Source organism: Zingiber officinale, chromosome 1A (genome assembly GCF_018446385.1).
Source record: "Zingiber officinale cultivar Zhangliang chromosome 1A, Zo_v1.1, whole genome shotgun sequence".
In the NCBI taxonomy this organism is placed as follows: Eukaryota; Viridiplantae; Streptophyta; class Magnoliopsida; order Zingiberales; family Zingiberaceae; genus Zingiber; species Zingiber officinale.
Genome location: NC_055987.1, coordinates 175,246,926 through 175,264,708, shown reverse-complemented (window position 1 = coordinate 175,264,708; position 17,783 = coordinate 175,246,926). Strand labels below are relative to the sequence as shown.

Below are 17,783 nucleotides of genomic sequence, written 5' to 3'. Positions count from 1 at the left end.
TTAGTCATATTCACAGAAGATATTGTGCTAATTGAGGATATAATAAATAACACAAACTCTAAGTTAAGTAAAAAATTAACACCAAATTATATAATATACTGTTCTAATAATAAGAAAAAATTAATAAATAGTTATATTAAGCAGAAAAAAAATTCAAACACGAGTTTTAGATATCTTTAGTTTGAAAAATTCAATGAGATGTTGACGAAGATATGACTATTAGGAAAATGATCGAATTGTTAAATTGGAAAACTTCTAGAGCTTAGATGATTCCATGTGTCTGTGATGCTAAAAGGAATATTTTAAAAGTTTATAATATGATATGACAACCAATTAACAACTAGGAAACATATTAGAGTATATACATCATAGACACTAGTCAATAGATGTTATGATCAAGGTTTATAATTTTGAGTTGTGTCAGAGTTTGGGTTTTATGACCAGAATGAGTATTGTATCACGTGGTGCTAATACAGTTTCAATGTTTTTTAAAGTATAAAATATATTAATTAAAAAAATTATTAGTATTTGATTGCTATAGATATTTTTCTAAAAACTCATCTCCACTAGGGCTATAAACAAGTCGAGCCGAGCCGAGCTTTAGGATATTCAAGCTTGTTTGATAAGATTAATCAAGCCAAGCCGAACTTAAAATGAACCAAGCCTTTGAAATGATTGTTCAGGTTTGACTTGGTTTATTTTTTATGAACTTGAGAATGGTTCATTTAGATGCTATCGAGCTCTCAATTCAAACTTGTTTGATTGTTTAAAAGTTTTACTTGTTTTGGTTATTAAATTTGATAATTCAAATTTATTTTATTATTTATTTAGTATATTGATAAGAGTTTTATTAATGAATATAGTTCGTAAACATTGTTCACGAATATTAATTAGCTGAACACATATGTGTTCAAGTTTATCTGTTTAGTTTAACGAGTTGTTCAAACTTATTTATCTAATTGATCTTGTGTATATTGAACAAACATAAACAAGTTCTTATCAAGTCAAACACCAAACTTGTTCACAAATGTTTAGTTCATTTACAGCCTAATCTCTACCTTCATTCTTAAAGAGATTTTTTTCCCTTAGTCTCTGTAGCAATCTTTAGTCTTAGTTAATTATTTTTTAAACAGAGGGAGGAAAAGAAACAAAAATATATTACTAGAGGAAAATAAATTAATTGAAAAAAATAAAAACGTCAAAAGAGGGAAAAAAAAATCAACTACTCTAAATCCTAAACTCTAAACCCTATAAATATCTTATAAAACAAACAAACTAAATCCGAAAGAAAATTATAAAAGAATAGCCATGGCCACGCAAGGCCACTAGGCGAGGTTGCAACGACCTTGTGACCTCACTGAGACCTCCATGAGGCCGTTTCGGCCGCTGGCGTCAGCGCCGAATGGTTATAGGTGTTGTACCTATATCAAATAGATAAAAATCGCCTATTTCGGGAGGCACAGGTCGACATTTGTGTCCCCTCCACCCTTATGCCTCTCTTTTATATATATATCTAATTAACACCATCTTATTTCCTCTTCGATTGATCTCATTTTGGAACAATACATCAACATTTCCTTATGCTAGATTTGCTTGGCTTTTCCATCTATTATCACCCCTATTACAATCAAAATTCAAGTCTATCACTTTTGTCACCCCTTAATGAAAGGAGACTTTGTCAAACCAATATCTTGTGCCAAATCCTATAAAAACATTACATTTCATGTTGTCAAGTCCTAAACCTCTCTTTCTCCCCATATCCTTCCTACCATTAACCACTATCCCACCTGTCTAACCAACATAGCTGATAGAATCCCTAGTAATGTTATCTCCCTTGACCACTTATGAAAATGTGTGAGACTACTAAAAAGTATTTTAAAAAAATAAAATTGAGAGAAATAGGATAAGATGGTATGAACATTTAAAATGGTAAAGAAAAAAATAATCGAATTGAATAAAGTTGAAAGTGGGTATAGGGAGATAAAAAAAAATAAGTTTCATTAAACATAATTCAAATATCAATATTGCTAATAAGATATAGAAATTCAACAAGGTATAAGATTCATGTAGGAAGTCTGTACTTGTGATACATTACTTGCATTTCTTAATATGCTGCCTTACAATTTATCTATTTTAAAATGAGTTCTATTACAACTGATGTTATAGTAATAGAAAACTAGAATCCTAGTCAAGTTGTGAATCATAAATCTGAAAAAAATTAATAATTCCAAGAAGCTCTGAAAGCAAGGTCGAGTATTCAATTAAAATCGAACCGAACCAAATTAACAGAAATCGAACAAACCAAATTTTTTTTGAACTAATCGAACCGACTAAAATTTCTAATAAAAAATTAACAAATCAAACCGATAAAATATCAATTATTCCAGCCGAAAACTGAATTAACTAAAATTTTCTAATTATGATCTAAAAATTCATCACAATCACAGTGGTATTGGATTTTGATATCCAACACCATAGTAGGGCTAGTTTTTAAAATCCAACACCGCCGTTATTTATGATGAATTTTTTTCGGTTCATTTTTTTTTCAGTTTAACTGAATAAGGGGTTTTAAAACCAAACTTGAACCGAATTAACCGATAGAACCTATGTTTTTTTAAAAAAAAAAACAAAATTCTGAAATAATCGAACCAAATTTTTAAATTTGGTCGGTTTGTTCGATTTAACCAAACTTTTGCTCACCCGTATCCGAAAGTAGGTTGAGTCAAGCAATCCATCATGAGCAAATACAAGTAGGATTATAAAAAGAAGAGGGCCAAGGAAGAAGGTGAAATATATTACTATTTTTTAGATTTCCTATCACCATCTATTGAACTATTTATCTCCAGTTCCTCTGCACCTCAAACCGCATTTAGTTGTCTAATTTTATACTCTTCTATGGCACCTTTTGCACATTCATTCAGCCTACTTGTCAAGACATGACACCCTTTCCCCTTTTGCATTATCATCTACTTCCCTTTCTTTCCCCACACCCCTTCATGCATGAAGATCATCATATGCATGTTTAACTTTGGTTTCTAGAGCGATATCATAGGCAGGAAAACATTATAGCAAGATCAGTCACCTCGACAAACCGACCTTCCTCCAAAAATCATTGTGCAACCACCTATAGTGCAAAAACATTGTTTTGCATTTATGATAGCATCAAGAATTCTTATATACAATTGAAATCAATTATTCTACACCATCTAGTTAATAAGAATTCAAATAGAAGATTAAAAAGAAAGATAAGGGAAGAGAAAAAGAGCAGAGGAGAAGAGAGAATTAAAATAGATGAAGGAAAAGGAACAAGGGAAAAACCTAGTATGCATTGATAAATATAGCTTATTCTAACATTGTCTTAAAATTAACTCGAGTCATGGAAGCATAAATCTGCCATGCATAAAGTAATTCATTATATGTATTTTTATTGTATGCTCAACTAAATCCTGTTAGCCACAATTATTAAATTTATTATGAACGCACATAAGCATAAGATCAAATGTGAAGATTATGGACTTTATATCAAGCCCAACATTTTGGCTAGGAACCTCACTTCCAAGTTAATTGGATTGCAGAGTTCCCATAGGCATTCAACGTGGAGGCAAGTTAACAGCAGTGTGAGTTCATACTGCTAATCTCTAGTCACCGTTGGCAAAGAATTCCAAAGCATACAATTAACCGTGAGACATTGAGGATCCTCTATAAACTAGAAATTGCCTTTTTTATTTCTGATAACAATCAGAAGAGACACCTGTCAACATCAACAATCCAGTAAGCCATTTGTTCTGTCTTGAATTTTTAGGTCAAGTACACGGATCAATATCTCCATTGAATTCTATGCACGGTACATGTAAGCAAACACTAGGTTAGAGGTTCACTGGATTTTATTTACTATGTACTCTAATTTGTATCCCGAGGTGTTATAATTGACATTGAAAGGTTACAGATGTCATGTACTTTAAAAGATTGACTGCATCATGTGTCAGATAACAATATAATTAGAATCTTTTACCTTCCTCCATAAAGAAGAAATCCAAGGGCTGCAAATAATGAGACACCTGTTGATACAAATTGGATTAGTTAATTATTCAATAAAAGATGCATTAATTTATTTATTATAGCAATATTAAACTCCACCTGCAAGAAACAGCTTTGATAAGATAATCACAGGTCGAATGGGCTTCCACCAAAAAACCAGCCAGAAGGCTATCTGTAAAAACTTCAAGTTAGCTTAAAGAACTATATCTCAGTTCTACTATAGTAGTTTTCCAAATGACTGGAGGATTATATAAAAACATCAAACCACATTTAGAGTTAATTGAACTACTCAGGTTTTTGAATTCAACGCAAAAAGGGGGGAAAAAACCCTCTGCTTTTGCTTATAAGAATTATCCAGGGTTTATCCAAAATTTGCAACCAACAGGAATACAAAATACATACAAGAAAGAAAATGAACAGTAAGGCATGGTCCTCTGACCACAAAAACTGGAAAAGGATAATAATTGAAGAGTTTAAACAGAATTGTGGATGTAAGCTCACCTGTGTATAAACTTCTTAGTTTAAAGGAAAAAAATGTATTGGAAAAGAAGTTCAGACAGAAAACTCAATTCAGACAAAGGAAATCACATATTTTGTACATGACCGGGATTCCAAATGGTTGATAGAACACCATATTTTTTTTCCACCAGTCCTTCCAAAATTAAAGAGAAGATTGCATCATTTCAAGGAACTACTATCTAATGATTGACAAGATCTGTCTTCCTGCTGTGAGAGGAACAATGTAAAATTTATAAGAAAGGATATTTTTTAACTAGTAATTGAGTTAATGTAACCAGGGATTTATATGTGGCATTCAGCCAGTAATCTCATTGGGTTTGTGCCTCATTCAAGTTCTCAGGGAATTCACTTCCGGCACTTATTTTTGAACTTCAAAGAATTTGTTTGATGTCATGCACGTCTTCAACAATCTAGATCTCTAGATACTCATCCATATCTAAGAGTCCTCTCGAGTGGACCTGTGTTTGCTATAAGCTTCTACAGAAAGAGACAAGTACTTGTGTATCAAGTTTTATAGAGGGAAGCAAGGCTACCGAAATTGAAGAAGTACAACTCATGGGAAAATTGATAAATGAATATGGAGGCTTAAATGTTCTTCAGTGAGCTAGCAACTCCTCTATGTTGAAAATCAAACTGACTAATGTTCAAATGGGTTAGTAGGTCAATGTGCATTAAAACTAGTTTTCGCATATTATGGAACATGGCATGAAATCTCTTGGAGTTCTTAGGAAAGAACTTGAGCATATGCATATAAGATTAATAACTCCTAAGCTGTACAACTTTATCCTACACTGTGCGTCAACATTTACTGCATAATTGCTATTACTAGTGCAATTCTTTTCTACATCAAAATATCTCTATCACACATTCAGTAAACTCATAAATACTCAAATAGAGAGGAGAAATAGACAAAGAAATCATATCAATAGGTTGATGGCTTGGGTAACCATAAAATCGTCAGTTGAAAATTTATCATTATATTTGTTGATACAATAGTAGTGAGACAGTGTCCTAAAACCTAGTTTTTACACCAACTAGGCATCTATGCAAGTTTGCTAAGTAATGTTTGACAACCTTAGTTCAACAATCAATTTGTAAATGATGTGCATATGAGAACTTGAGCTAGATCCTGGACATTATATATAGAATTTTCTGTTTACAAACTTGACCTCCATATCTGACATAATACATGTAAATAACATGTGCAACCTAATAATACCTTTAAAAATCAATCTTCGCTATGGATGATGTACCATTGATTTTGCTACAGGGAAGAAAGTATGCCATTTTTGGAAAATCTATCCATGAACACTAGAATGAAATCGCCACTTTAGTCTTAGGCAATTTTGGAGGGACAATCACAGATAAGTATTCTAAGCCTCGGAGGAAAAGGTAATTGTTTGTAAAGCATGCCGTTTTGTTTGGTGGCTATGGTCATCTAATGTGTGAGACATTGAAACACATTTTTCGTAACATCTCTCCTTAAGGATGGATAAAGAATTTATCTTCCATTGGTGTTATAGAATTTAACTCCGCCCATGATGATCGGTCATGGCCGGTCCTAAGCCCGGATAAAGGAGGAGAGTTGCGTTAGGTTGCCAACCAGCGTTAAACTATGACAAATATTCAATGAATGAATCCATTAAACTATTGTGCTAATACTAGGTTGTTCCCCGGAAGGAACGCGTTGCAGGGTCCGACTGTAACATCTCGGCAAGGACTGCTACATCTCCAGAACTCGGGTGTAGTGATAAATATGCAAGAGTTCACGTTACAGGTCCGACTGTAACGTCTCAGCAAGGACCGCTACATCTCCATGAGAACTTGGGTGTAGTGTTAAATAGGCAAAAGTTCTCACACCATAGGTTAGATAAGAACAAATATGATAGGAAAACTAATAATTTAAGATTTGGAACATGGAATATAGGAACTCTCACTGGTAAATCAATAGAGGTAGTAGATATGATGATTAGGAGAAAAATTAGTATTTTGTGTGTACAAGAGACAAAATGGATAGGCGAGAAGGCAAAGATGATAGAGAATTCGGGTTTTAAGTTATGGTACACTGAAAAGAGTAAAGCAAGAAATGGAGTGGGTATCATTGTAGATAGTTTGTTAAAGAATGAAGTTTAGGAGTAGTTAGAAAAGGGGATAGAATTATAGCCCTTAAGATAATAGTGGCGAAAGAAACTATGAATATAATTAACGTATATGCACCACAAGTATGATTAGATGAAACTACCAAATCAAGGTTTTGGGAGGACTTAGATGAAATATTACAAAATATTCCACCAAATGAAATGATTTTAATAGGAGGTGATCTAAATGGGCATGTCGGAGTGAAAAATGAGGAATATGAGAGAGTACATGAGAGTTATGAAATGAGGAAGAAAAAACTATATTAGATTTTGCGATAGCATATGACCTTATATTAGCTAATACGTTTTTTAAGAAAAGAGAAGAACACTTAGTCACATTCAAAAGTGGGAATAATAAATCGCAAATTGACTTTCTTATGGTTAGGAAGAAGGATAGAAAGATTTGTAAAGATTGCAAAGTCATCCCTGAAGAAAGCTTAACTACCCAACATAGGGTAGTAGTGTTGGATATACGTCTCAAACATAGTATCAATAGAAAGAAAATATATACAATTCCTAGAATTAAGTGGTGGAAGTTAAAGGATGGGAAACAAAATATATTTAAGGAGAAGGTAGAAGTACAAGCATTAGGTGAAATATACGATGACTCTAATACAACATGGGATAAGATGATATCACCACTAAGTAAAGAATCTTGGTGGTGGAATGAGAAAGTACAAGAGAAAATGAAGGAAAAACGAATAGCTTATAAGGAATTATATATTTGTAAGAACGAGGAAAACTTAAAAAAAATATACAATAGCCAAGAAAGAAGCTAAGAAAGTAGTGAGTGAAAAAAAAAATGAAACGTTTAAACGCTTATATCAAAAATTGGATACAAAAGAAAGGGAAAGAGACATTTATAGAATAGCTAAAGTGAGAGAAAGGAAAACAAGAGATCTTAGCCAAATAAAATGTATTAAAGATGAATATAATAGGGTATTAGTAAATGATGAAGAAATAAAAGAGCGGTGGAAGAGGTATTTTCATCAACTTTTTAATGAAGGTTTAGGTGACCAACTTAACTTAGGTAATTTAATTAGGTCAAATGAGCATAGAAATTTTAATTTTTATCGTAGAATTCAAACTTCAGAAGTAAAACAAACTTTAAATGAGATGCACAATGGAAAAGTCGTTGGACCAGATGATATTCCGATAGGGGTATGGAAGTGCTTAGGGGTATGGAAGTGCTTAGGGAAACAAGGTATTGAATGACTTACAAAATTATTTAACATGATATTAAAAACGAAAAAAATGTCTGATCAATGGAGGATAAGCACTCTAGTTCCCTTATATAAGAATAAGGGAGACATACAAAATTGTGCAAACTATAAGGGTATTAAACTAATGAGTCATACTATGAAACTTTGGAAAAAAGTAATAGAAAAAAGATTAAGGAGACCACAGTGACAGAAAATCAATTTTGGTCAATGCTCTTGACAATTAATTGAAAAATATCGGGAGCAAAAATAAAATCTATACATGATATTTATTGACTTAGAAAAAACTTATAATAGAGTCCTAAAGAAATTATATGGAGAAATCTAGAAAAGAGAGGTATTAGCGTAACATATATTGAACTAATTAAGGATATGTACGAGGATGTAATGGCTAGAGTAAAGACTTCATACGAAGGCCACTATGATCGAAAATCAATTTGGGTTTATACCTGGAAGGTTGACAATAAAAGTTATACATCTTCTTAGACAATTAATTGAAAAATATCGGGAGAAAAAATAAGATCTACATATGGTATTCATTGATTTAAAAAAAAAACTTATGATAAAATTTCAACCTAAATATAAAAAAAAATTAAAAAGAAAAAATGTGCCCATGGAGGTCAATGTGGATCTTCACGAGTTGCGGAGGTCTTCGACAGAGATCTACACGAGGTCGTGGGGGTGTGATCGTAGAGATGCCGCATGACATTGGAACTAGAGAGTTTTATGTCTTAAAGCTATCTAAAGGTAAGTTCTATAAAACCAGCTGATGGTCTTATGTTATATAGAGTTGAATGAGTGGTTAGAAGATGAGAGTTGCAGAGATGAGGATGTTAAGGTGGATGTGTGGACATTCGAAGATGGACAAAATAAGGAATGAGAGCATTAGAGAGAAAGTCGAAGTTGCATCTATTGAGGACAAACTCCGAGAGACACGTTTAAGATGGTACGGACATGCACTTAGACAACCAATAAATACTCCAGTTAGGCGATGTGAAATTATGATAAACATGCATATCAAACGAGGAAGAGGACGACCAAAAAAGACTTGGTTAGCAACAATAAAACAAGATAAAATTTATTTAAATATAGATGATGATATAATAGGAGATAGGGTTCAATAATGTAAAAGGATTCATACAGCCGACCCCACCTAGTGAGAAAAGGCTTAGTTGTTGTTGTGGTGTTATAGTCTTATCTTTTTCTAAATGACACTCTCCTATGTTTTGTCTAAAATGACTCTCAAGATCATCTGCATGTGATTCCAAAATATGTGGCCTTAAATAGGCAATCATTATGGAGCACAGTGTATCCAGGTATGAATGTATGATGGAACACATCTTGTGTCTCCAGAAAAATCATTCCAAACTAATGAAAAGCAATGAAGTAAACCATTTAGGTAATCAAAACCTATTAGCAGTGTCCATTCTATGTAAACCGTAAACAGCCTTACAAAGTGTTGAATAAGTGTGAATGGAGAAAGAAGTAGAAGAGAAGAAGCTCCATTGTGAATGAAACTTTAGACCACATTGAGAGTTTCAAGGCACTTTTGTTGGTTTATATTGATTCACATACATTGAGGTTGTGAACAAATACATGGGGAGAGGCTCTCTCTCTCGCGTGGGGGGTGCAAATCCAGGGCCCGGATTTGCACTGAGCCAAGTTGACTCGTGTGCGAGCGCGACCTGCGCACACGAATGTCGGACCGGTCGGAGCAAAAATTTGCCCAAGTAGAACAACCAACATTTTGCCACGTTGATCTTTTTGCTATTGTGAAACGGATCGAGATTAATGTAGGACGTTTCGTTGCTTGGTGAGTAATGATCATTAATCGATCATTAATTTTGTCGTTCATTTGAGCTTCTATAAAAGGAGAATGTGACTACAGGCAAAAGGGTTACATACACAGCATAGCAAAGGCTCTCCACCTTATTCCCCTCCTCTGTCGCGCAATTTCTGCTCGGCAAAGCGCCCGTGATAGCGTTCGGGTACCACTCAATTCGCCGTGACCACCAGTGCTTGGTGAAGTTCACGGTCGACCGTTGTATCAACATCCTCCGGCAGAGACAAACCCATGAATAAAGCGATTAAGCTGCCTCTAATATTTTTAACGGACCACGTAAGCTTGGGGGCGACTAAGCCCGAAAGGGCTGGAGAGGTCAGGAAGACCAAGTCGAGTAGGTGCAGGCGGCGCACAGTGGCGGGTGCACTACAGCGTAAGACTAGGCAGAGCGAGCAGGCGATCGAGATGGTGGATCGATCGAGCCACCGCATGCTGCGATAAGGAGCCGCCCACAACTTTGAAGAAGTCACCGACGACTGGGGGAACTCGTGACCTGGACATCGGGCGAGGAAGGTAGTCTTGAAGATGACCTCGCAAAGATCTCACTCAACAATGTGTTGTATGTTCAGATTCAAAGAATCTAGTATCCGGATCAAATGACTTTCGTGTGTCTTTCGAGTCTTGTCTTGTCGCCCAAGAATGGAATGTTTAGGAAGGGCATGTCCGATGGGTCGTTTAAGCTCAATGTAATGGATTAGACTAAGATAAATAAACCAAAGCTCTTCCACTTATATGCTTGAGTCTTCGTGTTTGTGGCGTGGTAGACTAGGACATGTTAACTATGATGTATTCGTAGATAATAAACATCTGCAAAGCATATCTACATTCCATCTTGACCCAAACACAAGTGTGAGATTTGTGTTAAAGCGAAATGACAAGGTCATCCTTTCAACATATTGAAAGAAGTAACGAACCACTTGACCTAATCCACACATGTGCGACCTTAAAGGTACACCAACACATGGTGGGAATACTTCATCACTTTTGTAGATGATAACACAAGATTTTGTGTATCTTCTCAAAAGTAAGGATGAAGCTATAGAGAAATTCTCTCTATAAGAATGAGGTTGAAAACCAGCTTAAAAGATTCAAGTGACCGAGACGGTGAATATGTGTCACCGTTCGCTATGGGATCGGACACGAAACAACAACTCCTTATACTCCTCAAGAAAAGAGTTCTTGAGCAAAAGAATCGAACTCTTAAGGAGATGATAAATGCTTTTCTATTGAGTTCTGTTAATAGTTAATTACCTTTTAAATAAAGTGCCCCGGAAGAAAATAGATAAGAGCCCTTATGAGTTATGGAATGGAAGACAACCGTCCTACAAATATTTACGAATGTGGGGGTGTCTTGCCAAAGTGTTGGTGTCTGATCCGAAAAGGATTAAGATAGGACCAAAGACTGTTGATTGCATATTTATTGGATATACATAAAACAGCACTGCGTATAGATTTTGTGTGTATGAGTCACACATACCGGAGATACACAAGAACTCGATAATCAAATCGAGAAATGACTCATTCTTTGAGCATGTGTTTCCGTATAAGACCCGAGAGGATGCTAGCTCCTCAAAACAGGCATATGAAACACAAGGCGAAGAAGAAGATGATGAACCAGTTGAGGTTGAGCTTAGACGGAGTAAAAGAGCTCGAGTAGAAAAATCCTACGGATCGGATTTTATCACTTTCATGCTGGAAAGTGAGCCCCGGAGTTACTTAGAAGCAGTAAGCTTGTCTGATGGACCTCACTGGAGAGAGACAATTGCATCTGAGATAGAATCAATCTTGCAAAATCACACTTGGGAACTCGTGAATCTTCCTCCGGGAAGTAACCCACTAGGTTACAAGTGGATCTTCAAGAAGAAAATGAAATCAGATGGCACAATCGATAAATACAAGGCCAAATTGGTAATCAAAGGATACCGACAACGAGAATGCCTTAATTACTTCGATACATACTTTCCGGTGTCGAGAATAACTTCCATTAGAGTATTGTTGACTATTACCGCTCTATGGAATCTCGAAATACATCAAATGGATGTAAAGACAGCCTTTCTAAAAAGTGATTTAAAAGAGAAAATCTACATGGACCAAACTAAGGGGTTTTTTGTGCCAGGACAGGAAAACAAGGTTCATAGTTGTCAATCGCGCGTAGCGCCCTGTAGTGCAAAGGGCGCACATGGCTATAGCGAATAGCGCAGCGAGGGTTATTTGAAAGTGTAGCGCCACAAGTATATAAATATATAATATATAGTATATAGTAACATCAATTCAATAGTTCATACTTAAATAACAAATATATAGGTTCAACTGTTCAAGGCATATAAAACCTCAATTCTAAAAATAAAAAAAAAACATAATCTAAAATTCATCTTCATCTTCAACTTCTTCATCAAGATCGAGACCATCTTCTTCATTTGGAACGTTCGGCATCATTCTCCTCTTCACTTTCTTCATCAAAATCGAATTCATCCTCTTCATCTACAAGATCAAGTGTAGTAGATGTTCCTATCGGCCTTTTCCCTCTAGACTTAGATGTGGACGCCTTTGAACTTCCTGTAGGTGTAGATGTGGTCATCTTTGAGGCTCGCGTAGATGTAGGGGTCGCTTTCGAGGCCCCTTTGGATTTTCTCAATGTATAAGGAGCTTCATTTACTCCAACAGCATCTGCAACATCTAGCCAAGTCAAATCATCACCATCATGAACAAAGTCAAGCTCTTCATCCTCCAGTCTCCCTACCAACCATTCATTTCCATCATCTACTTAACTCAATATGATAGGGTCGATGGCATCACGACTATCGTATCTACGCCTCAGAGCTCTGTTGTACTTAATGAATACCAAATCATTCAGGCGTTTTTGCTCCAATCTATTTCCTTTTTTGGAATGAAGCTGCGCACGAGACATGCGGACGAATTCTTAAAATTTCACAGTAATAAAAAATAAAAAGTGTAATATTATAAAGGCTTACATGTTCAAACACACTCCAATTGCGCTCACAACCAGAAGAGCTACAAGTGAGACTGAGTATCTTCTGGGCAAGTCTTTGCAACTTTGGTGTCGAAGCTCCATACGAGTTCCACCATGCAGCTAGTTAATAACAATAGTTATATACTTATATTAGTATTTCTCATTGAATTTATTTCAAAAAAAAAAAGGAGTAAATATATTTTCATACCTGGTGATACAACCTTTCTCATTTGGATTGCAATTTGCTTTCCAAAAAGACCTTCAGCTTGTTTGTATTTTAACAACTCTGTATGTATTGTTCCCTCTGACTCGGGATCATCAGTCAACCTACTGATTGAATTGTACAACCCCATAACTACTTCTTCATCTTGTTCTATCTCAGAATTTGAGTAAAAGAACTCGGGGTTCAAGAAATAACCTGCTGCATGCAAATCTTGATGGAGCTGCAACTGCCACCTATGGTCAATTATCTCAAAAACATCTTTGTACCTATCCTCATTATTACCAAAGGCTTTTGCTATTTTCTCCTTAGCCCTATCCATTGCCTCATATATATAACCCATGGCAGGCTTCTTCTCCCCATCCACCAACCGAAGTACCTCCAATAATGGCCCACCAACTTTCATAGCATAAATGATGGAATTCCAAAATGAAGGCATCAATATAATTTTCTGCGCTTGCTTACCAGTTTGTTCCTTCGCGAATTTGCTTTTACTCCAATTTTCTGAAGTAAACATCTTTCTCAAATTTTGCTTATGCTGCTGAAAGCTTCTCATAGTCAAGAAAGCAATGGCAAAACGAGTTTTAGCTGGCCTTATAAGGTCTCTTTGGCCGGTGAACTCTCTTATCATGTTCAACAACATAGTTCGATTGTAAATATATCCGTTAACAATGATTGCCCGCTCAAGCGCCCTCTTCAAATCCGGCATTTTGAATATGTCTTCAAACATCAAATCCAAACAATGTGCTGCACACGGGGTTCAATACAAGTTTGGATATTTATCCATCAACTTCTTTCATGTAAAGAACAAGAGCATAATAGATTAGTTAATCAAACTAATTTATGAAATTGAAAAGATGATGTAAGTTAGTATATTAGATTTTCTCACCAGCAAAAACATTATTCGATGCACTGTCGGTGACCACTTGAATAATATTATGCACCCCGACTTTTTGCACAAACTTGTCAAGCAACTCAAACATCTTCTCACCTGTATGAGAGTAGCTAGATGCATCAACTGATTCAATAAACATGCTGCCTTTTGGGGTATTCACTAAGAAATTGATAAGTGATCTCCCCTTTCTATCTCTCCACCCATCAGCCATTAAAGTACAACCATTCTTCGCCATCTCTTCTTCATTATGTTTCAAAATCAACATTGTATGGTTGATATCTTCTTTCAAAAGAGGTTCTCTCACCTCATGATAACTAGGTGGTTTCATCCCAGGACCATATTGTCCAATTGCTTCAATCATTGGCTTGAAACTATCATATTTGACCGCATTGAATGCGATTCCAGCATCATACATCCACCTTGCAAATTTTTGAGCTGCATCTAACCTGAGTTTTTTTTTAACTTCATTAAATTGGGGTCCTTTGCCACCTTGATTCTTGGCTTCCAGCTTAAAGAAAGCATTTATAGGTCCCAATTGCCGAGGTTTTTTGAGCTGTGTAATATTGACGAGTTGGCCGAGGAAGAAATAGATGTCGACCTCTTTCTACTAGAGGGATCCCTATGTGAGTCAATATCATCTCCTTGCTCTTCTTGTATGTCAAAAACATCATCAAAGTGAGGTATGGAATCCATGACAGTTTTTTGGGCTAACTTTTCTTCGAAGTGATCTTTCATTTCTTGCTTAACTATTGCTGGGACTTTTGGACAAAGTTTTGTATTTTTAAATCCTCCAACAAGATGTTGTTTGAGCCTTGTTATCCCACCCTTGGTAACTTTTTGGCAAAAGTTGCATATTATTCCATCAACAACCTCGTCTGGGTTGACCATCCTCCCATAATTCCATTCAATATCTTTTTTTTTATATCTTCTTGTAAGTTTTCCATCTTTTAAACTCTGAAAAATAAAGAAAAAACAAAACTTTAATCAATGTTTCTAGAATCCAGAAACATTTATTTCAAGATGTGCACACTCATTCATCAAACAGGAGCAGATAGAGAGGAATTGGATGTGTTTATTACCTTGTAATATTCAGAAACGAAGCACACAACCAGTAGGAGGAGAAGGTTGTGTAGAGTGGAAGAAGCAGGAGAGCAAGACGAGGCGAGGCAGAGACCAGAGGAGAAGCAGTCGTCCCTTGCGTAGGTTTCTTAGGAGAGCAACGAGATCGGGAGAAGCAGCCGTCCCTTGCGCAAACCAGAGGAGAAGCGTAGGTTTCTTAGGAGAGCAGCGAGATCAGCAGAAGTAGCCATCCCTTGCGCAGACCAGAGGAGAAGCGCAGGTTTCTTAGGAGAGCAACGAGATCAAGAGAAGCAGTCGTCCCTTGCGCAGACCAGAGGAGAAGCGCAGGAGAGCAACGAGATCAGGAGAAGCAGACATCCCTTGCGCAGACCAGAGGAGAAGCGCAGGAGAGCAGCGAGATCAGGAGAAGCAGTTGTCCCTTGCGCAGACCAGAGGAGAAGCGCAGGTTTCTTAGGAGAGCAGCAAGATCAGGAGAAGCAGCCGTCCGGCCCTTGCGCAGATTCAGCGATCCAATTTTAAAAAAATAAAAATTGGTAGGGTTTCTTAGGAGGGTTTGAGAGCAGATCCAGGTTTTTTAAAAAATGGGCCTTTAAAAAATAAGCCTAAAAAATTAGGCAAATGGGCTAAAAAACTAAATATCTGCTACATTTTGCAATAGCCCTGCTACGGGCGCTATTGCCATCCTCACTATAGCGAGGATAGCGCCAATAGCAATCGCTATCGTCAAGATCGTTGCGCGTAGCCACTCATCGCCCCAGGCCGTCGCCTCGCCTCGCTATTCGCTATAGCAAGGGCTATTGGGGCTATTGACAACTATGACAAGGTTTGTAGACTAGTGAAGTCATTATATGGCTTGAAACAAGCACCAAAACAGCGGCATGAGAAATTTGATAATGCCATGAAGGAATGTGAATTCAAGATCAATGAATGTGATAAATGTGTCTACATGAAAGTCACAGAGAATGAATACGTCATCTTGTGCCTATATGTAAATGACATACTTATCATTGGGAGTAATGATAAGATAATCAAATCCACTAAAGATATGTTAAATTCAAGATTTGACATGAAAGACATGGGTCTAGCTAATGTGATTCTAGGAATCAAAATTCTTAGAACGACAGAAGGACTTGTTTTAGTCAGTCTCATTATGTGGACAAGATTCTTGAGAAATTCACCAAAGGTGATACTGCGTTGGCACGAACGCGGATAGATACGAGTCAACATCTATCGAAAAATCGAGGTGAAAATATCTCTCAGATAGAGTACTCTCGAGTAATTGGAAGTCTGATATACTTGATGAGTTGTACACGACCAGACTTGGCCTATGCAGTAAGCAAACTGAGTAGATACACGAGTAATCCCGGTGTTGAGCACAGGAAAGGGATAACAAGAGTACTGAGGAACTTGAGGTATACTCGTGAATATGGACTGCACTATACAAGATATCCTGCTGTGATCGAAGGATACAGCGATGCGAGTTGGATATCTGATATAAAAGACTTTAAGTCTACGAGTGGATATGTCTTCACTCCAGCAGGTGCAGCCATTTCCTGGAAATCTTCTAAGCAGGCCGTAATAACCAGATCCACGATGGAATATGAGTTTGTAGCTCTTGACAAATGTGGTGACGAGGCTGAATGACTACGACAATTCTTAGAAGATATTCCACGATGGTCGAAACCTGTGTCGACGATTTGCATACATTGCGATAGTCAATCAGCAATCGGTCGGGCACAAAGTCATCTGTATAATGGTAAGTCTAGACATATACGTCGCAGACATAATACCATTAGACAACTACTCTCAACGGGAGTTATCAATGTTTACTATGTGAAGTCAAAAGATAACCTAGCGGATCCGCTGACCAAGGGGTTAAATCGAGAGTTAGTTGCAAGCTCATCAAGAGGAATGGACTTGATGTCGTTGTCAGCGATCAGTGCAGAGGATACCCAACCTATGCTGACTGGAGATCCCAAGAACTAGATTCAAAGGGACAACTAATCTGCACTGACTAGACACACTGTAGGGGGATAGCTCAATGAAACAGTAACTAGACTAGGGTAAGCCGATGGGCTTTTAATGATCAAGAAGAGTAGATGGCAACTCTTGAGGGATCACCTATGTGAGAAAGAAGTGGGGCCGCTTTGAAGAGAATTGGAGGCACAATGTGTTCATGGCACTAGACGTGTTCATGGCTAAGAACGAACACACTCATGAGAACTAGTATCAGGGAGAGTCTTGGGTGAGATTTTCACATGCTTACAGACGGCAGTATAGTTCAAGGACATCGTGTCTACTATCAGCCAGTAAGCAACCAAATCTTCACAAGGGAAGGTTCAAAGGATAAAACCTACCTATCCTATACTTGACTCAACTGCTGAATGTTATCACTTACCCTATCTCCATTCATGTGGGGGATTGTTGAATAAGTGTGAATGGAGAAAGAAGTGGAAGAGAAGAAGCTCCATTGTAAATGGGACTTTAGTCCCACATTGGGAGTTTCAAGGCACTTTTGTTGGTTTATATTGATTCACATACATTGAGGTTGTGAACAAATGCATGGGGAGAGGCTCTCTCTCACGCGTGGGTGCGCAAGGGGGGTGCAAATCCAGGGTCCGGATTTGCACTGAAACAAGTTGACTCGTGTGCGAGCGCGACCTGCGCACACGAATGCCGGACCGGTCGGGGCAAAAATTTGCCCAAGTAGAACAACCAACATTTTGCCACGTTGATCTTTTTGCTGTTGTGAAACGGATGCATTAAATTCGAGATTAATGCAGGACGTTTCGTTGCTTGGTGAGTAATGATCATTAATCGATCATTAATTTTGCCGTTCATTTGAACTTCTATAAAAGG

General features: G+C 36.9%; 1 protein-coding gene across 1 annotated transcript in view; it reads right to left on the bottom strand.

Moving 5' to 3' along the window:
* The window catches only part of LOC122038470 (tobamovirus multiplication protein 3-like), a 32,319-nt gene that overhangs the window by 6,678 nt on the left and 7,858 nt on the right, over positions 1–17,783 (bottom strand). The window contains exons 6-7 of the mRNA XM_042598242.1: positions 4,138–4,210; positions 4,013–4,058 (exon numbers count right to left, since the gene is read on the bottom strand). Coding sequence (XP_042454176.1) covers positions 4,013–4,058; positions 4,138–4,210 — 119 coding nt within the window. The remainder of the gene's footprint in view (positions 1–4,012; positions 4,059–4,137; positions 4,211–17,783) is intronic.